Source organism: Eschscholzia californica, unplaced genomic scaffold (genome assembly GCF_041429995.1).
Source record: "Eschscholzia californica isolate CP2 unplaced genomic scaffold, dmEscCali1.0.p SCAF_3, whole genome shotgun sequence".
In the NCBI taxonomy this organism is placed as follows: Eukaryota; Viridiplantae; Streptophyta; class Magnoliopsida; order Ranunculales; family Papaveraceae; genus Eschscholzia; species Eschscholzia californica.
In genome coordinates, this window is record NW_028238420.1 from 55,172,453 (window position 1) to 55,193,620 (window position 21,168).

At 36.3% G+C, this 21,168-nt stretch overlaps 2 protein-coding genes, 1 non-coding gene and 1 pseudogene across 7 annotated transcripts; 2 read left to right on the top strand and 2 right to left on the bottom strand.

Moving 5' to 3' along the window:
* The first annotated feature begins 1,039 nt into the window (after nt 1–1,039).
* On the top strand, nt 1,040–7,890 carry LOC147552031 (Plasma-membrane choline transporter family protein). The gene is made up of 10 exons (XM_086671165.1): nt 1,040–1,566; nt 3,091–3,449; nt 4,472–4,617; nt 4,777–4,960; nt 5,067–5,143; nt 5,255–5,368; nt 5,804–6,160; nt 6,526–6,792; nt 6,895–7,122; nt 7,434–7,890. The coding sequence occupies exons 1-10, from the start codon at nt 1,370–1,372 to the stop codon at nt 7,626–7,628; spliced, it is 2,124 nt and encodes a 707-aa protein (XP_086527291.1). The 5' UTR covers nt 1,040–1,369; the 3' UTR covers nt 7,629–7,890.
* Nucleotides 7,891–8,134: 244 nt separating this feature from the next.
* Nucleotides 8,135–10,134, bottom strand: LOC147552032 (stem-specific protein TSJT1-like; annotated as a pseudogene). Its single transcript, XR_015238325.1, has 4 exons — nt 9,925–10,134; nt 9,466–9,706; nt 8,686–8,806; nt 8,135–8,465 (listed from the first exon to the last, which is right to left on the bottom strand). The product of XR_015238325.1 is annotated as a stem-specific protein TSJT1-like (transcript).
* TRNAI-UAU (transfer RNA isoleucine (anticodon UAU)) lies at nt 9,776–9,849 on the top strand. The gene has a single exon. It is a non-coding gene; the product is annotated as a tRNA-Ile (tRNA).
* Nucleotides 10,135–10,636: 502 nt separating the features above from the next.
* On the bottom strand, nt 10,637–20,170 carry LOC147552034 (MLO-like protein 14). Of its 4 annotated transcripts, none has more exons than XM_086671168.1 (16): nt 19,757–20,102; nt 19,010–19,716; nt 18,079–18,136; nt 17,663–17,895; nt 17,431–17,547; nt 17,147–17,207; nt 16,017–16,111; nt 14,589–14,663; nt 13,627–13,712; nt 13,071–13,120; nt 12,697–12,737; nt 12,145–12,303; nt 12,020–12,055; nt 11,820–11,887; nt 11,545–11,605; nt 10,637–11,298 (listed from the first exon to the last, which is right to left on the bottom strand). In XM_086671168.1, exons 2-16 carry the CDS (start codon nt 19,133–19,135, stop codon nt 10,996–10,998), a joined length of 1,569 nt encoding a protein of 522 aa, XP_086527294.1. In that variant the 5' UTR covers nt 19,136–19,716; nt 19,757–20,102; the 3' UTR covers nt 10,637–10,995. The 4 variants fall into 4 exon arrangements, with proteins under 4 accessions (XP_086527294.1, XP_086527296.1, XP_086527295.1 ...); XM_086671170.1 differs by having other exon boundaries at nt 17,746–17,895; nt 19,757–20,012; XM_086671169.1 differs by having other exon boundaries at nt 19,010–19,670; nt 19,882–20,008.
* Nucleotides 20,171–21,168: the final 998 nt, after the last annotated feature.

Below are 21,168 nucleotides of genomic sequence, written 5' to 3' on the forward strand. Positions count from 1 at the left end.
ACATCTTTCAACAAAAATAAAAGCCATAATTACATGCAACAAAACATTGCACTCTTAGTTTATTTTTTTGCTTATTATATCTAATATTCCAAACAAATACTGTATTTACTATCTCTTTTAGACATCAAATTTTGGATTAAGATATCTAAACAAAGACAATGTTTTACCTCATAATTTATGTACATGTACCGGTAGTCGAAATCCACTTCATAATTATATAGATACTGTATAAAGGTATTTGATATTATTATACAAACATAGCTGAAGTTTTGAAAGAAACATACTGTTTTGGTTGCGGAAAATACAAAATTAAATGTAAAAATTAATTTAGAGTGAAGAAGCATGTAAATTTTGATCAATCAAAATTGACTTTGGAGTCATCAGAACTTGGTCATCTACTCATGTCCGTCACTACCTCCATTGTCTGCAACTACCACCACCTTGAGATCTGCCGTCGCCGCACCTCTCCTTTTATATATTTCTTTCATTCTCTCTAATGTCGTGCTCTCCTTTTTTTCCTCTCTCTCTCTCTATTTCCCCATTTCTCTTGTTCTGACAAAAAAGAAATCCCACATCAGAAAATTATTTCTTTCGGTCAAATAGAGAGAGACTGATATTTAGTATCCACAGTTAATTTTCTTGTTACAAAAATTACATGTAGATAAACAAATGTGCCTATTTAATAACATCTTTCTAGTTTTGAATATGTCTGTAACGGCTCATTTCATTTTTTTTTTTTGGAAGTCGACTACGATGATCTACGTATATGTCGTTACATTTGGCATTGATACATCAAAGATGTGATACGCTCAATAACTGCCCACTCAAACTGAAACAAGACCGGGCCTATAGCCCAACATGACAATGACCTAAAGTCCAACTACATTATTTACACCCTAATAATCCCAAATCAGGGATTTCTGGAGTTTATGTCAACACCTTGGAACCACTTGGGCTACCAACTGTTGACAAGTGTAGGAGTAATTGCAAGTACAATAATTGACACATAAGCCGAGCTAAGTAAGCTGAGTTGATAGTCTCAAAGATGGAAGTTGAAGCCATAAAGACAAGTATTCACTTCAAGTCTGAAAAATTAAAAAAGCATCCCACGTGGACCGCACTGTCTTTATCTCTTCTTACAAACAAAAAAAGTGAAAAAAATTGATAAGAACAAAGCATAAATCTAAACCCCGTTTTAGTTCACACTCTCTCTCTCTCTCTCTTTACTTTGTTGTTCTAATCTCACACTTTAAGCTCACTTTCATTTCATCTTCTCCTCCCCACCCATCTTCTAGTCTCTCTCTCTCTCTTTTTTGAGTTCTTTCTTCTGGTGAGGGCGGGGGGGTTTAAGGAGGAGTCTGAGTAAAAAATGGCGGGTCCATTAGGAGCAATAATAGGGAAGTACCCATCAAGCGATGGAGGAGATACTGATGTTAATGATAAAAGAGGGATTATAAGGGGTAACAGAAAATGTAGAGATATTGTCTTTCTTATTCTCTTTATTGCATTTTGGATTTCAATGATTGTTAATTCTAGCTTCGGATTCAACCAAGGTAACCCATTAAGGTACTAATAACACTTCTTCTTCTTCTTTTACTTACTGGGGTTTTCTTTTCCCTATTTACTTTTCAGGGTTTCTCTCTCTTTCTTCAAAGCTTACTTTCTTCCTTCATGTTTAAGTAAATTCTTTGTTTTTCTAAGATGGGTTTCTTATATTTTCTCTTGATTTGTTGTTATTTCTGAGAATTTGGAGTTGCCATTGTTGTTGTTAGTGTTACTGATCTTCTCAATTTTCTCAGTTGGGTCTCTGAGTTTTAACTATTTTGATCTATAGATATGTAGTTATAGAGGCACTGTTCTTTTCTAAGGCAAGTTTGGTTCTTCATTTTAGAACTACTTCTCTTAAAAATTCCCTCTTTTTTGAGTTTCCCTTCTTCCCTTGTTTTAGTATTTATCAAATGGGTTGTGGAAGAGGCAAAAGTCTTACCTTTTTTTGGGCTCTGGAAGAAGAGCTTCTGCTGTGTATAGGAGAGTTTCTTGTATGAGCTCTTACAGACTACATGAGATCTCTACTGATGGTGGTATCAGAGAGTAATGCATTAGGAAGGGTATTAGATGTTTTAAAGCTTTCTCTTTAATTGGGTCATTTGGTTTCCATCTTAGCTAGCTGTTTGGTCGAAAGTTTCTTTTGTCTTGGTTTGGTTGTAGCAATGTTTACATTTTAGGTATATTGATGTGTTTCAGCATGAGTGACATTAGTTAGGCAAGGGACTTGAGAGATGCATTTCTAGTTCTTTGGTAGGGTAATGGGGATTTCAGCTAATTGTTGTGTTAATGGGTAATCACTTGTTTTAGTCCGGAACATTTAAATTAGCTACAGAGAACAAATTGCCCGTCGCTAGGGTCTGGAAGACGGTTTTAGTCACCTCCATGGAGATAGGCGTATGAAGTTCACATACCTAATAGAATTATAATGGTGTCCAAACTCATTAAAAACTGTACTTTCTTTTTGAAGTCTGTCTCAAGAACTATGCATCTCTTCTAGGGTGGGTACGAGATTGACGGATCAGGTTGTTGCGTGGACAAAAGACTAGTTTATAACAACATGAATCCAAATTCTAAGATGGTTAACCTTATTCTATACTTCTAGTCTGGCAAGTAGTGCACATTGTCAAAATGCTTGTTTTTTTCTATGAATTGGGTGTTTACATTGATTAGAAAGATTTAAATAAAAAAAGCATTGCAATTTTTCTCATATGGGAGGGGAGGGCTCAAGAGAATCCATAGATTTGGTTTGGGATATTTGTCTTCGGACAATGTATTGTTATTCTAAATTGTGCTTCCTACTTGGGTTAGCGAGGGAACTTTTAGTGTCCGTATTTGAAGCACTTCAGTCGCAACAACTAGAAATGATTAATCTTACAAACTTGTATGTTGATTATCTCTAATGGCGACTGGCAGATGTGTTTAGTTTTTTTATGTTCTCATGTATGACTGAAGATTCTTTTTCTTTACGTTTCAAAAAAAAAAAAGATTTTTTTCCCTTCTTGCTTGTTCTCCTTCTAATGATGCATGTACATCTGTTGGCAGACTGACTTATGGTCTAGACTACAAAGGAAATGTTTGTGGGGACAAGCACGGGAATCCTGATCTTCGTGAATTGGAGATTAAATACTGGTTAAATCCCAACCAAGTATATGAAAGTGGTGTCAAGAACAGCGACTTCAAGCTAGCCGACGCGAGGAGCATATGCTTGATGGAGTGTCCTTTTCCATCAGATGACGGCCTCAATTGGGTTTGTGATTATCCGGAGGGAGATATTCACATTAAAACAGATGATTGGATTGATAGGAATTATGATTACTTTGAGTACCTTACACCAGAAATGAGGAATAGCTCCCTTCAACTTCAAGGTCCTTGTTATCCAATCATATTTCCAAGTGTAAATGGTAAGTCATACAAATCCTCAATCTCCGATCATGCAAACAACACTCATTTAAGATATTCATTTTACATTTTTGTTTAGAATGGGACAATTGTCCAGGATCTAACATTCTAACTTGTCTAAACATGGTCGCGAGAAGCTAAAAGCAACTTTAAGAATACCTAGATAAAATGCTTTGGGAATTGCGTATCAAATATATAGTTTTTCTTGTTGTTCATGAGAGTTTTGTTGCAACTGATGAAGACCTAGATAAAAGAAACCGGAACCTCTACCCTACCCACCCCTGCGTGCACACACACACACACACACACACACACACACACACACACACACACACACACACACACACACACACCTTGTGTTCCGCCACATACCATTCTTGAATACTTCGAAGTACGCTAAATTTGGTGTACCGAAATCTCTGGGCTTAATTTCTTAGTTCTTCTTCCTTGTAGAAGTTCTAAGAATTAGGAATTACTAGTTGAGTAGTTAACACCAAGATTTTTGGTTAAATGCTTAAGAGTTTTAAGTATTATGAACCAGACTGTTATGAGAATAAGTGTACCTATTATACATGCATCATGAAGATGCATGTTGTCTAGGACAACAGTCTAAATAGTACTTCGACTCGGAATAGCGTATTGAAAAGGGAAAATGGTAGGGTACCATGTACTTGTACCCATGCCACATATTAGAGCAACCTCCAGTCTAGGTAACAGTGAGTTAGATGCTAGCATTTCTTTAGGGCCATGTTTCAATTATGAGAACGAAAGGCATTCGTAGGAGAGATTCCTGGTGGAGGTGGGCATCGCAAACCTGCATGGACATTCAGTTTAATAAGCACAGCGATCATTGAAATGAAACTTCTACCTCCCCACGCATGGCATGAAATGTGCATAAAAAACAATAGTTCACGAGTTCACGTTCCTTTGTAGTTGTTAAAGTTTCCCTGCTGCTTATATGGTTTTTTCTCTTAAGAAAATAATGAGTATGCTTATCTCCATCTTATTTCTTTTTCCTTCACAGTTCATTGGAGTTGCCAATTCATTGCACGACCATCAAACATGTCTTTAAGACATTGGCAGCAGATGGGTGGAGTTAGCATCAATGGGGACATTCTAATTGATAAGTCTATTCACAAATTCATTGATTCTAGATCAGCAGTCTTAAAGGTAGGAAACTCTTTTATCGAAATCATGTCTATGTAAACATTTGTACATCCTATTTCTCTCACTACTCTTTCACATTTATACTGTTTGTTTCCTTATCTACTCATACTAGAAGTATTCAGATTTCATATTTTGAAGTCACCGTATTCTTATTATGTGCAGAGGTATGTAGCCGACATTGGAAAGTCATGGCCGGTATTGCTTGTTTGTGGAGGCATTGTTCCCTTGTTTTTGTCAGTTATGTGGCTGTTCATGATCCGGTATTTTGTTGCGGCAATGACATGGATAACAGTCATACTTTTTAATATTCTTATAATATCAGTCACAATGTTTTACTACTTAAAAGGTCAGATCTCCTTTTCACTTTTATCTCTTTTATTTACGAATTACCAAAATCTAAACTTTGTTACTTCCCCACAATTGTGATTTTATTTTTGACAATCATCTTTTAGCTGGATGGATTGGGAACGATGCAATCACCCCTATAATTGGCGGCGAAGATGATCCTTACATTAGTATATCTGGACGGGTAGGTGCAACTAATTACTTAAACAAAATTGGTCAAGAAAAAGTTACATCTTTTTGTTTCTCCGCTTGCTTATCTGTTTTCATACTCAATAGTTTTTTTTTTACTTTTCAGGAACAAAGTCATATTCGCGCGGTTGCTGTTCTTATGACTGTTATAATGGGTATCGCGGTACTTTCATCTATCGCCATTATTCGCCGCATCCTTATGGCAACATCTGTATTAAAGGCAAGTACCAATGTCAAAATTGCTTAACTCAGAAGTTTTAAGGGAATAACCAGGTAGAGTCTATGTATGAAAATGGAATGTGGCAAGTGCTTTGGTGCATTCCAGGGGCAATGTAACCCAAGTATTATCATTTCTTTACCCGCAAAAAAGTAGTGTTCTAGGCTTGATGAGTAGTTAGCGGTAACCCTCAAACACCTCATTTCCCCAAGTAGGAAATGAATGACATAGTAACGTCTAGAGAGATCATATTACTAAACTTTGAGGTCATCTAATAGAATGCACATTTGGTCTGTAAATAACCCTATGCCATTCGTAGAACATTGCCTTATGCCGAAGAATAATTTTCTGGTTACTTTTTGCAATTCTTAGTGGGTTCAGTGGTAGTTTTAGCCAGAGTACTGTGTCGTGACAGGACCCTTTTTTTCCTGTACGCAGGTTGCTTCTAAGGTTATTGGAGAAGTTCAGGCGCTAATTATATTTCCTATCATTCCATATACTATCCTTGCGATATTTTATATGTTCTGGCTTTCAGCAGCTCTTCATCTATTCAGCTCGGGGCAGATCTTGCCGAATGACTGCAACTCCAATTGTTGTGCCTATGATCTTGAACAAAAAAGGGTCATATGTGATAGATGTTGTGGTTATAGCATCCATTATACTCCTCATATTGCTATTGCCATCTTTTTCCACCTGTTCGGATGTTATTGGGCCACCCAGTTTTTTATCGCAGCATCTTCTACAGTGATTGCAGGTTCTGTTGCTTCCTACTATTGGGCTCGTGGTGAGACATCGGTAAGCAGCTGTAACCATCTGATTAAGTTTTACGAATTACGACGTTAATTTTTTATAAAGTGGGTCACCAAAACCCCACGAGGCAATTGGTCGAAACCCAAGATACTCAACCACGGTCAATTAGATTGTGGAGTTGACTATTATAAGTCATGCTCAATGACTATTATAAGTCATTCTACAAAATCACACCCACATGCCCGCATAGAAATGGAGAGAAAAAGAAGATAACAAAAATAGGAAACTTGAAGTGAAACTCCAGAGAGCATGAGGATTTAGTTGGTCATAGTTTTGACATTGCTTATTGTATGTTCCTTTTTCTTGTTAAAAAGTTGTTACATCAATTATGTTTCGCTTGATTTTGTTAGGTGCGGCAAGATATTCCGTTTCTTCCCGTATTTTCCTCAATGAAACGGCTAATGCGTTACAACCTTGGGTCTGTGGCGGTCGGCTCCCTGATTGTGTCATTCATCGAGTCATTCCGTTATATACTTGAGTTCGTTCGCCGAAAGCTGAAAGGTGGTAGTTCCACGTACGAAACTCGGCTTGGGAAGCTGCAATCTGGTTCCACTAATTGCTGCCTCGGATGTATCGGGTGGACCATGAGATCGGTGAACCGAAACGCTTATATTATGGTAATATTGGCTTTAATTTTATAGTCGAGACTTCGATAATGATCTCTTATTTCCATCATAGCTTAAATTTTTCTTTTAATCTCTTTCTCGTGTTACTTTCAGATTGCAATAACAGGTAAAGGATTCTTTAGAGCATCTTCAATAGCAACAGAGTTGATCATGAACAACATTCTTCGGATAGGCAGGGTAAACGTGATCGGAGACGTTATCCTTTTCCTTGGCAAATTATGTGTTAGCCTGGCTAGTGCTGTTTTCGCGTTCTTGATGCTGGATACTCACAAGTACAGATCTGCCCACAACAAGATTTCCTCTCCACTATTCCCAGTTCTGGTGAGCTTCTAACTTCACTTTGAAGTCGAAGGCCCAAATTCTTGTTAGTCTTCGTTAAAAAGACATGTCATTACTTTCTTAGGCTTGGGCTTCTTATGCGAACTGCCAAACTGCGTGCAAACCTTGCATACCATGTCCCAAATTGTTTGAACCTTGCCCTATTCAAACCTCTAGCAACCTTACATAGGGAGCTGAACCCTAAAAAGATTGATGGCTCCATTAGACAAAAGAAAGTTAGACTGGCCTGGGGAATTTTTACCATTTTCCGTTCTAATAATTAAAATCTCGACATTTGGGGTGCTTGTATGCAGGTAAGTTGGGGGCTTGGTTATGTCGTAGCCACTCTTTTCTTTGCAGTGGTAGAAATGTCAATCGATACAATCATTCTATCTTTCTGTCAAGACTCCGAGGAACATCAAGGAACAGCACAGTATGCTCCCCCACTTCTAATGGAGACCCTCAATGACCAAAATGAGGTACAGAGACTTACCCAAGGATCCTCCTGAATGAATGCTTCCTGTGTTTTTTCCCTTTTTATCAGATTGGTCGAATCTGATTTCAGAAAGCTCAGAATATTATTGTCTTATCCATCATGTTCAACCTCTGTTAGCCTACTGTATTTTGTACTTCTGTACACTTAGTTTATTTTGCATTTCTATCGAAGTCTCTAGAGTCGGTCTTGCTTCCCTGTATATACTATAATATAATATGACATACATCCAGTGACCCACTGAATGAAACGTGGAAATTTTGGTTAGAGCCTGTAAATCTGTTTCTTTTGATATATTATCGGCTTTTTTGATGCACGAGTCCTTTAGATTTATGAATCTTTATGCATATCTCGCAACTAATAAGGAACCCTTGAATTGTCCCGACGCCCGCAAACACACACAGAATAAAAATGCGTACACAGTAAATTAAAGCAAAGGAAAATGACAGTATGCCCGGCAAGTCTCCCGGCTGGGAGACTGGCCTCGCACAGCATCGCGGCTGTTAAAGCAAAAAAAAGGTACAGAACTCAAAATTTAGATCATGCAGCCCAACCACAATCCCACATTATCTTTAGTAACCCTAGAAAAACAAACTGATGAGGTGGTCATTGACTAGTGACCTACTTGGTGACCAATATTATTCACCTTCAAGAGTAGTGGTGACTTGTGCCCAATTTGCAGAACTACCTGTCCATGGAATGCTAGGAAGTCGTGTGTACAAATCTACTTGAAACATAACCCCACATTCTTCTTCATTTGATTCGTGGTCGACATCTTCTCTGATAATTGCCTTAACTTTGTATGAAGGATGAACAAAACTAATCAATCCACTCCCATTCATAAAAATGCACCCTGTCATAGTAAAGAGAGAGAGGAAAGAGAGGGTTAATTTTACAAAAAATGATAAATGAGCCTAAGGTATTAGTCAATTTTGGATCGGTCATCAACCTCTAGGATTTTTGGTCTATCTTAAAGTGAGATGACCCAAAGACCCTAGCGGGTTCGAACTGATTCCGACCTAAATTTAACTATACCTTTTGGCACATCTATCATTGTTGTTAATTTTTTTTACCACGAGGAAAAATTGCAGAAGATTTTCCACAAGCTCGAGATATGATTTTAGGATAGTCAGAGCAGAGTAAAGACCCATCTTCAGCTACACCCCATTGCAATGGTACACCTCCGTCCCGGTCCTTCAAACATTAATTTCATGTTAACTTCAAAAGTTTAAAATTTTCATACGGTATCACCTATTTCTATGGAAATAAGGTATTTCTATCACTTGGTACATGGGGTACTTCAATGTCTTTAGTTCTCTACGGGTGCAATAATCTAATCCCCGTTATTCAGTACCCCTAGGGAAGCTTCCATAGAACCCAAGGAAATGATGTCCGGATAAATATTATATGAACCAAGGAACTAAACATTAATCCTACGTACCATATTGGACGGAAGACTTCTGCGGAGTATATAACTCTAGTTCACGGAAATATTCATCTTTCCTCAAACACAACCCAACTTTTCTACTTTCCATGGTATGGGAGTACGGGGACATCTCCTGGCTGGGAGTCGCATGGGTTGTGACATCTTCTGGCCGAGAGTCCCGTCTCATGGGGCTTTAGCCGACTATGAGTTTCACTCGCCTGCTAGAGTCCTAATCAGAGGACACTTTGATTTTACCCTTATAAAAGGGTTCTGGTTAAGAAGACCTTAAAGTGTCATTCTTTTTATCAGTTCAAATTTTAATTTGTAACAAAGTAGTTTGTGCTGAAAACACGGGTTATACCCTGTACATATACATAAATAGTGAGGTGTAGTGTAGATATAGAAAGTAAAAGTGAAAGCAACTAACCCGAGCAACCAAGAGGCCGTTAAATTTGGAATCAAAGAGAATGAAAGCAAACTTTCCTATAAGATCTCTTATAACTTGATCGGGAGGATATGGAGCACGATCTCGTAGAACTTTATATACTTCTATTATGAGCATTGCATCACTTGTTTGTCTACAAAGTCCATAGTGTCGTCTAAGATCACAAATGTTCTCCAAGTCTCCCACAAAAATGCAGAATATATCTTCCATCACTACAATAGACCTAAAAATATAACCATACGGTACCATCACAATTGGTCATAAGCATATAAATAAAGCTTGTAAATATATAAGTCCCGTAGCTCAGTTGGTTAGAGCGTTGGTCTTATGAGCCGAAGGTCGCGGGTTCGAGCCCCGCCGGGACTAAATTTTTTATGATTTTTTCATTAATTTTCGAAGCAGTATGAAAATTTTCGAAGCAATATGAAAATAGGGATATACCTGGGACGCAAAGGATTTTCATCTTGATGTGACAAACCCATAAAATTGCCATTAGAGAAATTATACATGGTAGAATTTGGTGTCATGGATCGAAAAATCTCTGCTATTTCCTCTCTGTTTTTTGATGTTATATTTAGCTGAATGAATTGAAGATGATATACATAATTCTGATGGTGGTTTGGCTATTGACTTCTCAAAAACACCCAACATTGTTTTCGGATAAGATTGACCTCCAAAATAAGCTTAAAGGTTTTACTTTGAACAAGAGAATTTTGAGTTCTAAATAGAGAGAGATATATATCGGGAAGAGGCCAAATTCCGCCAGCCAGGTTAACAATATAAAGCGGCACTGATTCTTTTTGGTCTTTTGTGCATGGACAAATGAGGTGGCTATACCGTAACGCTGTTTTGATGATACGTGTTTGATCCAATTCCGTTGTCTGGTAATATTATCCAATTGGGGTGATAAGATATGTTGTCTCGTAGTTTACTGTTTAGATTTGTCTCATTAAATTTATAATGTTATATATTAAATGAAGTACAAATAGTTCTTCATAGGCTATAAGATCCTTTTTCGTGTCCTACAAAGATCATTTGATTGCAATTATTTATATCTTTTGAAGTATCTATGATGTAAGAAATCCTTCAAAAACATTTTCTTTTGGATGACAAGGGGCCCTGTGATAACTAACGTTAAAGAAAAGCATAAAAATTTCGAAACAGAATGTAGAATTTTACTTGATGATGATTGAATCTATTACAACGATTACACTTTTTTTGAACTGGGATCTGTGGGACTTTTTAGTCTACTCCTTTCGAGCTTCTAAGTTACCTGTGGAAGAAACAGATAATGAGTTTCTGTATATCAGTAACCCTGCCAGTACCTTCATCTGCAACTACATGTTCAAGGTAAGGTAATGAATGACATTCTCAGGGGAAGTGACATATTTTGCAAGATGCAATATACTGCTGTATATACTCCAATCTCGGTGACAATGGCTTTTTGGTTATCAATCTTGAAATAAGATCCAGGATTCACTCACATTAATCCTGTTTTTCTCGATTTGGCACCTATAGTCCAGGCTCTGGACGCTCTCCGAAGCGTTGTGAGCCTATCACAGTAGCAACCATGCTCGAACTTTCAGTTTCAACTACATGTTCGGTAGTAGGTAAAGGTGCTAACTCAATCTCAACATCTGTATGAGTTGGAGTCTCATCATCGTCGACTGGGATGATTGTGCTTGTTTGTGTCTTTGAAGTAGAATCATCGTTGAGCATTCCACGTCGCCTTTTCTTCTTTGTTGCCTTGTTCCATCCATGGATTGTCTCTCTTACTCTCCTTGGAATCAAAGCTGCCTTGTAATTTGTTCCCATCTGAGAAAAAACATAGACTTGAGGTTATTTCACTCAAACCATCTGTGACTTTCGCGTCCATGTATGGAAAGGGTTGCAAGGAATTAGTAGGTGAAGAGATATACGAAGATCGCGAAAGTGAAGAGATATACGAAGATCGCGAGAAATTCTAAGCAAGTAAGAGTATTAAGAGAACAGATTTTTCGAAAAACAGAATAACAAGAAGATGATGGAAGAAAAAGCAAAACCACCCTTTGAAAGAAATACCTGAGTAACTAGTGCATATAGTGGCAAAGTGCTATAGCTGCAAAGGAACTGTCCAGCAAACCTGACAAAATGAAAAAAAATTATGAGGCAAATTCTTGACTACTCTTTTATTTTTTGACAGCGCGGTTTCATCCTCCTTTATCAAGTAGCAAAGCGAGGAGCCAAAGATTTGAACTCGGGCCTGCGGTGTTTTTCTTCACTTGATCCACCAACCATGCTATTCCAGAATCAAAATGGTTAATATAAGACAACTTAGTTCATTGGTAGGTGCGTACCCCAACACTAGCCGTGCATACAACGGTATATGTTTATTAATGAAGCAGGAATTGAATCCAAACTGCCACTGTGAAGGCAATAAAGAATTTGGTTCAGATAAAAATAAAAACTTCTGCATTTTTATTTTGAGAAAATCAAATATAATTACTCAAAAGTTGCAGAAAAGGTTCATATTGACTACTACTAGAAGAGAGTTTACCCAGAACCAGAAAAATGAAGCCAGCTCGAAAGCATTCTGCGTTCACAATGAAAAGGAATGGATCGTTTCAGATTTCACAGTTAGCAGTTTACATATCACAATAACTTGCTAGAAGTAGAACCAACCTGGAAAAGAACAAAATGAATCAAGGATAAGACCAGTTCTGGTTTTTTAAACCAGAAAAGGTCATCTCTAGGCCTCAACTTTGTTTCTGTTACACCAGCATTCTCCCACACCAATGTCGAAATTATATGTTGTAGCTTTGTACCCAATGTAAGAACAAGCTGCATAAAAATATGAAACTTCAACAAAAGATTACAAGATAGAACCAGATGCATCAATGATTATGCCGGTGTTAGCGCGCCCATGTGTTAAAGTGGGGTGCCTGTATTGATCACATTTCTCTCCTCCCTCATTCAGCAGACAGGGAAGCGAGACGTGCCTTGCCAGCTGGAGAAGCAATAAGACCCACTTTTCAACTGTCTCATACCCAAAGGATATGGATGAAGCAGAGCACGGGGTCTTTATTTTTAAGAGCGGATTCCCCTTTGTGCATGTGTGACATAGTTGGTTTCAGTTAGCGGGGGATGCATCGTAAAATGAGTGTGCTGATTGCTTTCAAAGCTCATTGTGAGTGGTAAATTGCGTACAGACAATAAATGGGAATAGTGACTTACAGTAACGGGAATAATGGCAAGCCAGAAATAAAGGTTTACACCTGCATAGAACAATACAACAATATGGATCGTAATTCGACTAAAATAAGTAAAATTGCAATAATATGAGCTTGAAATAAGTTAAAGTGAATAGTGAATTAATGGGACAATAGATGCCGAGTGGTATTAACTATTAAGCTAGTTAGAGTCCCAAAAATTTGAACTCATGTTGAAAAACATTAACAAGAGAAGGGGAAAGGGAGATCCTAAAAGGAGAGTAGTATGATGCTCTTTATGGCCAAATTATCTCTGTTGTACTATTGAGAGAACTTAGGAGCATAAATCTAAGAAATCTGAAACGGCCAGTCACTGTCAGCAGAATGCGCCTGTCTTACCTCTTACATCAAAAAGCATAAAAGCGACAACAAATCCCCATAGTGGTCCACTGCGATATAACAAACCAAATAGATAATTTAGCTAGGACTTAGAATTTGTTAACCAGTAATAGCTCAGAAAAAAAAACATCTTCAGAAAAGTGAACACTAATCATGGTTTGCTGGATGCTTGAGATCATCCCCCAAGCATCAGAGGGATGGGTGCTAATCTTGTGAAAAAGGGTTGTCAAGTTAGGATTGGTCAACTCGGTCGGTCGGTCCACATTCATCTTCCACGGTCCAGTGCTGACAAACCATGACTCCAGTAGCATAAATGCCTTATGGACACTCTCATGAGATTCAACCACAACATCAAAGAGCCTCTATTTCCTTGTTATATTTATTTAAATTTTTTCTTTTATTGCTGTTGCATCAGGAAAATTTTAGTACTTTTATTAATTCTCCTTGATGTTATAACTTGTAATCTTAATTCCATTAAAATGAAAACTAGCACAACTTAAATTTTGCAAATTCATGATGTAATATCATGAAAGCAAAACAAAAAGAACTAGCCTACCTCACGCCGACTATCTTTTGGAATTCTTCTTCCATGGAGCTAACCATATAGTTATGAAAATCAAATCTTAATGAAAGGTTGTGATTCTGCAACAAATTACAAAAAGGAGCAATAACATTAGTCAAATAAAGGGTTTTTTAATTATAAATGAAGGTTTCTTTCCTAGGACAGTGATCTTAATTACAAGTAAAAGAAGTTATTTGGGAAATTACGAAGCAGGGTGTAAAACTAATTGATGACAAATTACAAAAAGGAGCTATACTATTAAAAAATAAAGTTTTTAAGAAAAAAAATTGTAAGAAGGTTTTTCCTAGAACAGTGATCTTGATTACAAATAAATAAAATTATTTGGGAAATTACTATGCAGAGTGTAAACCTGCATCAATTGATACCATATAGTTTAACAAAACCATGTTCTTGTAGCATGAAATGTGAGATCTCAAGGCTAAGAAGTGACAGCACTCAAGGCTACAAGTGACAGCATACACGGTTTTACGAATGAGAGATATTGAAAGAAAAGTTAGAATTACACAACGTACATGCATTTATTTGTGTGTGTTTTTTATCACAAGGTTCATATAGGATTTATGCAATGGGAGAAGTAAGACGTTCATCTAGGATATGTGGCAGGAAGCCAAAGCAAGGACGCCAATATAGAACATAATCACATATTACGAATTTTTTTTCGAAAGACATCTAATATAATCTTGCCTTTTCAAACAATATAAAGTTTAACTTCATTAAATTATTTGCCTTCAGGCTTCTAATAGTATCCAGCTTTCCATGAGAACAATTACAACCTAATAGTAAAAAAGTATAAGGAGCTCAAAAATAATATGTGGAAGTTCTTAACCTGCAAAGAATCATAATTGTTTGGATCCACTTTTTTCGTTTAGCAAAGCACTCTATATAACAACTAATAAAGTAATATATCTCAACCACCACAGAGTTTTAAACATTACCGCAATGAAAGCTGAACGAAGTGTGATGTAATCAGTCCGAAGCACTGAATGGCGAAATTGTCGGAAAAAACATTTCTGCACCGTAATATTAAAAGATAGTCATGAAAAGAACTATGAAGAAAAAAATATTACGTAAGTGTAACATTTACATAATAGTCTAGAAAACAAATCAAGGTGGATTTTTGGTTTAACTATTTTCTATGGGTATTACTTTATTACTTCCCCTTATCAAAAATGCTTTGGATATTCGGATTTAAGCTTTGAACCTAACTTGGAGGACAGAAGCCATTAGCAGTGTAGTAATATGTAGAGGATTTATGAGCTAAATTTTGATACTAAGCTTTGGAGAAGTTCTTTCTGGTCAAACAAAAGATATCTTTTTAACTTGCATGTTTATCTGCGTGTTCTCTATTTCGATCAGGTAGAAGTCAGTAGCAGAGTAGTACTATGTAGAAGATTTATGAGCTAAGTTTTGATATTAAGTTTCATAGAAGTTCTCTCTAATCAAACAAAATACATCTTTTTAACTCGCATGTTCTCTGCTTTTTCTCTATTTCGATCAGGCTCAAGCAAGACCCGCCCAATTTGCACTCCATTGTTCAGAGTATACAAGGGAACACCGAACCATGTACTCTGACACATCATTCATTGAAGAAGATACTTAAAGAAGAGTATCTTCCCCTGTATACAAGGTAAACAAATGCATAGAATAGAACAAAAAACATTTGAAATAATAATAAATATGAAAATGGATCGAACCAGTGACCACCAATGAGTTCTCAAGACCAATTATATAGGGTCTGAAAGATCTTACTTCTTTTTGTTATAATTTTCTCATTTACTGTTTATATTTTCTACTAATATTGCAGAAACTGGGGTAGATAGTAATGTTGTTTTTAAATCTACTCTGTGATTTATTGTACTTAAAGGTGGTTAAATACTTAACTTGTTTTCTTTGTAAATATATAGTTTGGGGTTTAAATTATTATGGGTTTGAAGTCATAAAAGCAAACAAATAATTAACTTTTTGACATGAACAGTTACCAAATAATAATGTGTTTTTAGGAACAAACATAGTACTTTTGAAGTAGCAAAAATCTGAAGTGTAAACATTTGTAAGCTGCAAAGTTCGATACCAAACAAGTCCAATTTTTTGTTTTTGCACACTAATATGTTGCTATTGTCAAAAAGAATATACTAAATGAACTAAGGTATTTTCTACCAAAGAATTCCTTCTTACAGGGGAAGAACATTATATCTTAAAGAACAAAAAACATTTGAAATTAAAAAGTAGATACTTAAAGAAGAGTGACAGAAAAGCTTCAAAGTCGCAATTTTAAGTTAACTTCATGTTAGCAGAAGTACATTCCTTTGAGTTCAACGACAATCATGGTAAACAGAAAAGAACTCTTAAAGAAATTAACTCACCGTCCAAACAAGGAAAGTATTTCTAGCCCAACGATTTGATGAAAGAAATTTTACAAATACTGATTGCTTTCTCAGTGTTGACGGTCTCGAAATTTCTGCAAGAAATAAAAATCAGGAGCATGGAAACATCGATTGAAAATTAAAGAATAAGAAAATTAAACAAACAGTTAAGTCCATCCTAGTCATAGCAGACTACTTGAAACTTTGAACTATTAATATTAGAAATGAAGAACAAGAAAGCATTCTGCTAGAATAAAAGTAAAATTTCTAGAAGATAGTTTGAAGGAGTTCATGAAATTGTAAGCATAAAATTTATTACGTAGCTACGTAACTGCAAAGTCAAGGAAGACTCCAAGGAAACCAACAGATATGGGTATAGTCATATGCATATCAGTAACATGGTATTGATTTTTCATCTGATTGAGATGCAACTCAAATACCTAGGCTTTCATTGTCTGAATTCTCACCATCGTATTTCACCCCTGATCATAATATCGCGAGTATTAAAGAAATCATAATTTCATCTCAGTTGCATAGCCTGTGGCACTAAGAACCGAGAGATTTGAAACTGATGGCTAATTGATGGGGGTCATCTGGCTGATTGTTTTGAGATGGAGACTGGTTGACGAGGGGATCAACATAGACGATCTCTGGCATATAATCTCAAATTTAGGAGTTGTTATTTAGGTTACATTGGTCTTTTGACAAAGTAGTTTCAGAATTTCAGTGAAGCGTTGTAGCCAAGTAGTTACTAAGTTATGGTAAATTGGTAATTAAATTTATGCTTTGTAAAAGGTAATATGTAGTTGGAGAAAATCAATTTTGTATTTCAACTAAAGAATGTTCTCTTGCCCGTTGTGACCTCTTATCATGAAAAGTAGTTTTTTGAGTCGGATTTTCAGCACTTTGTTGTAGTTGTATTTATATGTCCAGTAGCCAATCTCTTTCTTTAACAACAAATTAATGAATTAAAGAAGACAGCCACGGAGTAGGTGCAAATGAGTCTCTATGAAGTAAACTACTCCACAATATATACATATATATATATATATACATATATATATATATATATATTAGATTGCGTCTTAATGGGGTGATCGTTATGTTATTGACAAACCTAAAGAGCTTACCAGGGAGTCGAAAATGTGTTGCTACCTGAGCTTCATTCTCCCATATCCTCCATGTGTGGATCTGCTCACAGAAAGGATAAATAAATGAAGTTATCAATATAATGTTTTTGTTTTTAAGTTAACAGTTAAACGCCAATATCCATATATTCATTTCATTTTATTTCTGAACACTGATATTTGGTAGTACTGCCTTGTGGAGAAAATAGGAGACCAGAAATGAAGGAACATATTAGCAACATCTAGTCAAGCAAAAACACAATTTTGCAGACCATAAGAAATATAACCTTAACAATTGCCAAAAGCATCGTCAAGCAACTGTACGTTACGTGAGTTACTGCCATGACAAAGATGAAGCGATGAAGCTGCTCCAAACCTTCATATGAAACAAATGGCTCATGCCCCTGAAAAAACAAATGAATTTCAAAATAGAACAAAGTCATTGAGAAGAAAAATCTTAAAAACCTACTTTTCTTGTCAAAGACTAGCCCTAGATACAAGATTACAGTAATAACATGCCTTTTTACAAGAATTCTGGTTCAAATCAATCAACCCTCTCCTATGGGAGTGACTAAAAATAGAAGCCATCAATAGCTTACGACCTTCAGAAGATTCTTCATCTGCCTTTTCAACTTCAGATTTACTGCAAGGAGAGAAGCGACCACCGTAGTACTTACTATCAATACAAATACTTGAAATTGTTCTTGAGGTAGCTGTGAGAAGGAGCGACATAAATCCGAGCAGCATTAGTTCTGCAGTACAGAAGTTCAAGAATTCAGAAAACAAAAGTATACAATAAGACAAAGGAATATAGAAAGCTAAAATAATACTTTATACGCATGGAATCAAACATCGAAAGATTCACATGTACTGTGCTTCAAACAAAGTGTAGTAAGGATTAAGGAAATGCTTTTCCAAATTTTATGCCCCCATACCTTCTTTCATTCTCTCTAGAGCTTCAAATAAAGGCTTCCGATCAGTTTTCTCTAACCACTGTAATTGAACAAAGAAAATAACATGAGGATAAACAAGAAACATGTGCACAGCTATATCATTTTTCTTTACCTGTAATAAGAAAAACTATCACGACCTTAGAATTGAATAATTAAGGCGAGCTAGAGAAAAACAAGTGCCGAATGATCTGTCTATTATCCTTAAATCCTTCACGAGTAAAATTATATAGATAGTACACAAACCAACTTCTCTTTTGTCTTTATAGATGGTTTTATCCAGCTACTCGCTTTGGTGTTATCGGGCCTCTCTCACCCCAAAAGCTAGCTCAAGAGGTGAAGCTTTCTCCCCACAACCGATATGGGGTTATCCAAATAATTGCTCCTCACCAATCAGTTTTCAACTTCAATAGACTATTGGGCAACGATCCTGGGCTGTGATAGCAGTTTTGGCCCTTTTGGGGATTTAGGGCTTCTCTCACCCCCAAAAGCCAGCTCAAGAGGCGAGGCCTTTCCCCCGTTTAGCAACTGATTACCGGCACCTTCCACCACTGGTGTGGCATTATCCTAACCCACCGTATCAATTGGTCATCAACGCGAGTTGCAATTTACTTAGACTATTATCGGTCCTAAGTATCCAACCAAGTCTACATTTTAGGATGTCACACCTCCATAAAAGTAGAAAGAACCCAAAATCGTAATTTTCTATTTTTATTACTTTTCTACCTACAATCAAAATAATCTCTAACCAACTTGTCACCCAATACATCATCCCCGTCCACAATCAGCAACATTACCAACTCTTAATCTCTAAGTTATATATATGACAACAAAGAAATTCTTTTAAAATTGCTACTCTGATACAGACATTTACAAGAAATAAGGCATAAGATAGAGCTCAAAAAAATCAACTTACAGAACTCAAGTAATGAATTGACCGCTCCACGAGCAATGAAACGGCAATGAAAATTGTTAATACACTTGCAATAGACCAAGTCGGTGTCAACGACAAGACCCTCGAATCTTCACTACTTCCATCCATCCTCAACTATATACTAAACAGAGACCCTCTTGAATTCCAACACTTTACACAAGTAGTATCCAACTAAAAGTGTCACTCCAACCAATTCAAGCTCATATGTTAACAACTTTATACAGATCCTCCTCCTCCTAGTGAGAGGATTTTGATGATATATGTGCAATGAACATACAAACTATACAATAATGACCGAAAATCGAAGGAAAAAAAAGCTGATGATATACCAGGAACATTCACAATAAAGAATCAGATCTTCCCCAGACAAGAAATCCTCTTTGAAATTCCATTAGGTGTTCTGAAACAGTCACACCATTATGAGCTGAATTCTAGTGTTCCTCGCCCTAATCCTTGATTAATAAAGAAACCATTGTCAACTGGTATAAGAGAGTAGATTATACTGTGTAATAAGCTTCAAACTTCACAAATCTTCATTTATAAAATTAACTTTCTTCCTTTCTGATTTGAACAGTTGCATATCATTGTCAACTCATAAACTTTCTCTCTCTAGACTCTCTCTCTCTACCTTGAAGAAAACAAGCTTCACATGGAAAGTATACTATTTTAGAGGGAAATGAAGTAAGTACCTAGAAAGAGATTCAAGAATCAAAAGAGAAAAAATAACACTTGTTTATTCTTTAAAAGAAATAATTGTTATTGGAGAATCAAAAGCCTTTTTCTAAGGTTTTTATTTAGGGTTTTGTCGTTGAAGTGAAGACATAATGAGATATCTCTGTTAAAGAAAGCGTCACCTGTGTCGATGACGACGACGACAAAACTTCCATTATCTTCGTCCTACTTCTCCGGAAGAAGCTGTTGATATTCTCAGTCCAAATTTATTAGGTTTTGTTACACACTTCTTACACTTCTCTATCTGTTAGTTAGGTTTATACTACTTTATAGTCCAACTATCGTATTTATTAGGACGAAGACTGGGCGAGCTTTTCCCGTCTCCTCACGTGCTCCTGCTTTTGACTGAGACGTTTACTTTTGGGCTATGATATGAAGGGAAATGCTAATCGCCCAGATATGGAATATGGCTAGGGCTGGGAAAAAAAGTCCGCAAACCGTTTGTGACCAAAAAGTTTATTACGTCTGCGTCTTAGGACTCCCACTTGAATCGTTTGTTAGAGAAATCCTTCCAAAGAGACGGGTCACGTGGACTTGTTGACTCCCACTTGAACCGTCTGTGAAAGAAATCCTTCAAAGAGACGGGTCAATAGACTTGTTGATATGTGAATTATTCCCTTACACTAATAAAAAGAAAAATCTCATTTGAACCCAAACCCACTTCTTCATTACATTCCCATTATATGTCAGGATGAATTTTGGTAGAGTTTAGGTTTGATTTCAAAAACCACTTCTTCTCTTTTCTCTCCTTCATTTGATTTCTACCATCTGACAGCCAAATCGAGAAACCTACTTTATGCTTCTGATGTCATCATTCCATCAAAATAGGAATCAATTATGTCTAAAAATGAATTGGCTCTTGTAATTCCGAGACAAAAAATTTCAAGGAACTCAGAAGCCTCTCCAACGCTCAAGTGAAAAAAAGAGTCATACCGATTAAAGAATTGAATTAAAACCCCAAATTTATATTTTAAACCATTGATTGATTGTTTGCTCAGTTTAAGGCGAACTTGTTGCTTTATATAGACTCGTTTAGCCAGCTGTGATTATTCACCGACTTATGATGAATCTACTATTTAAAAGTCGTAGTGAAATTTTTTTTTCTTGTTCGTGGATATTCCATATTATATAGTAGTATTACATACTCTTTTATATGGCAGGTCCACAGGTACTAAATTGGAAAAAAGGCTTTACTTGTACTTATGTAGATTTATGGTAAAAGAGAAAAGGCAGTTAACACTCTTGAGTTTTATCTTTTTCGATTTTTTTCCACACCACTTTAAATTTTGCTGAAAAATTGCCTTACATTATACTTTTATAAGGAATCATACATTGAAGAAAAAGCTTAATCTATAGTAAATTTTTTGTTGGAGGAATAGAATTTAAGTTTTGAGTTTGCCTCTTGTGTG

Excerpts from the sequence above, each read along its gene's own strand:
- LOC147552034 (XM_086671168.1), bottom strand. The coding sequence starts at position 19,135 with ATGGATGGAAGTAGTGAAGATTCGAGGGTCTTGTCGTTGACACCGACT. Across the intron at positions 18,137-19,009 it reads CAATTCATTACTTGAGTTCT|TGGTTAGAGAAAACTGATCG; the intron begins GTAAGTTGATTT and ends GTTCAATTACAG. Across the intron at positions 11,888-12,019 it reads CTTCATTTTTCTGGTTCTGG|TGGCAGTTTGGATTCAATTC; the intron begins GTAAACTCTCTT and ends TTGCCTTCACAG.
- LOC147552031 (XM_086671165.1), top strand. The coding sequence starts at position 1,370 with ATGGCGGGTCCATTAGGAGCAATAATAGGGAAGTACCCATCAAGCGAT. Across the intron at positions 3,450-4,471 it reads CATATTTCCAAGTGTAAATG|TTCATTGGAGTTGCCAATTC; the intron begins GTAAGTCATACA and ends TTTCCTTCACAG. Across the intron at positions 5,144-5,254 it reads ACATTAGTATATCTGGACGG|GAACAAAGTCATATTCGCGC; the intron begins GTAGGTGCAACT and ends TTTACTTTTCAG.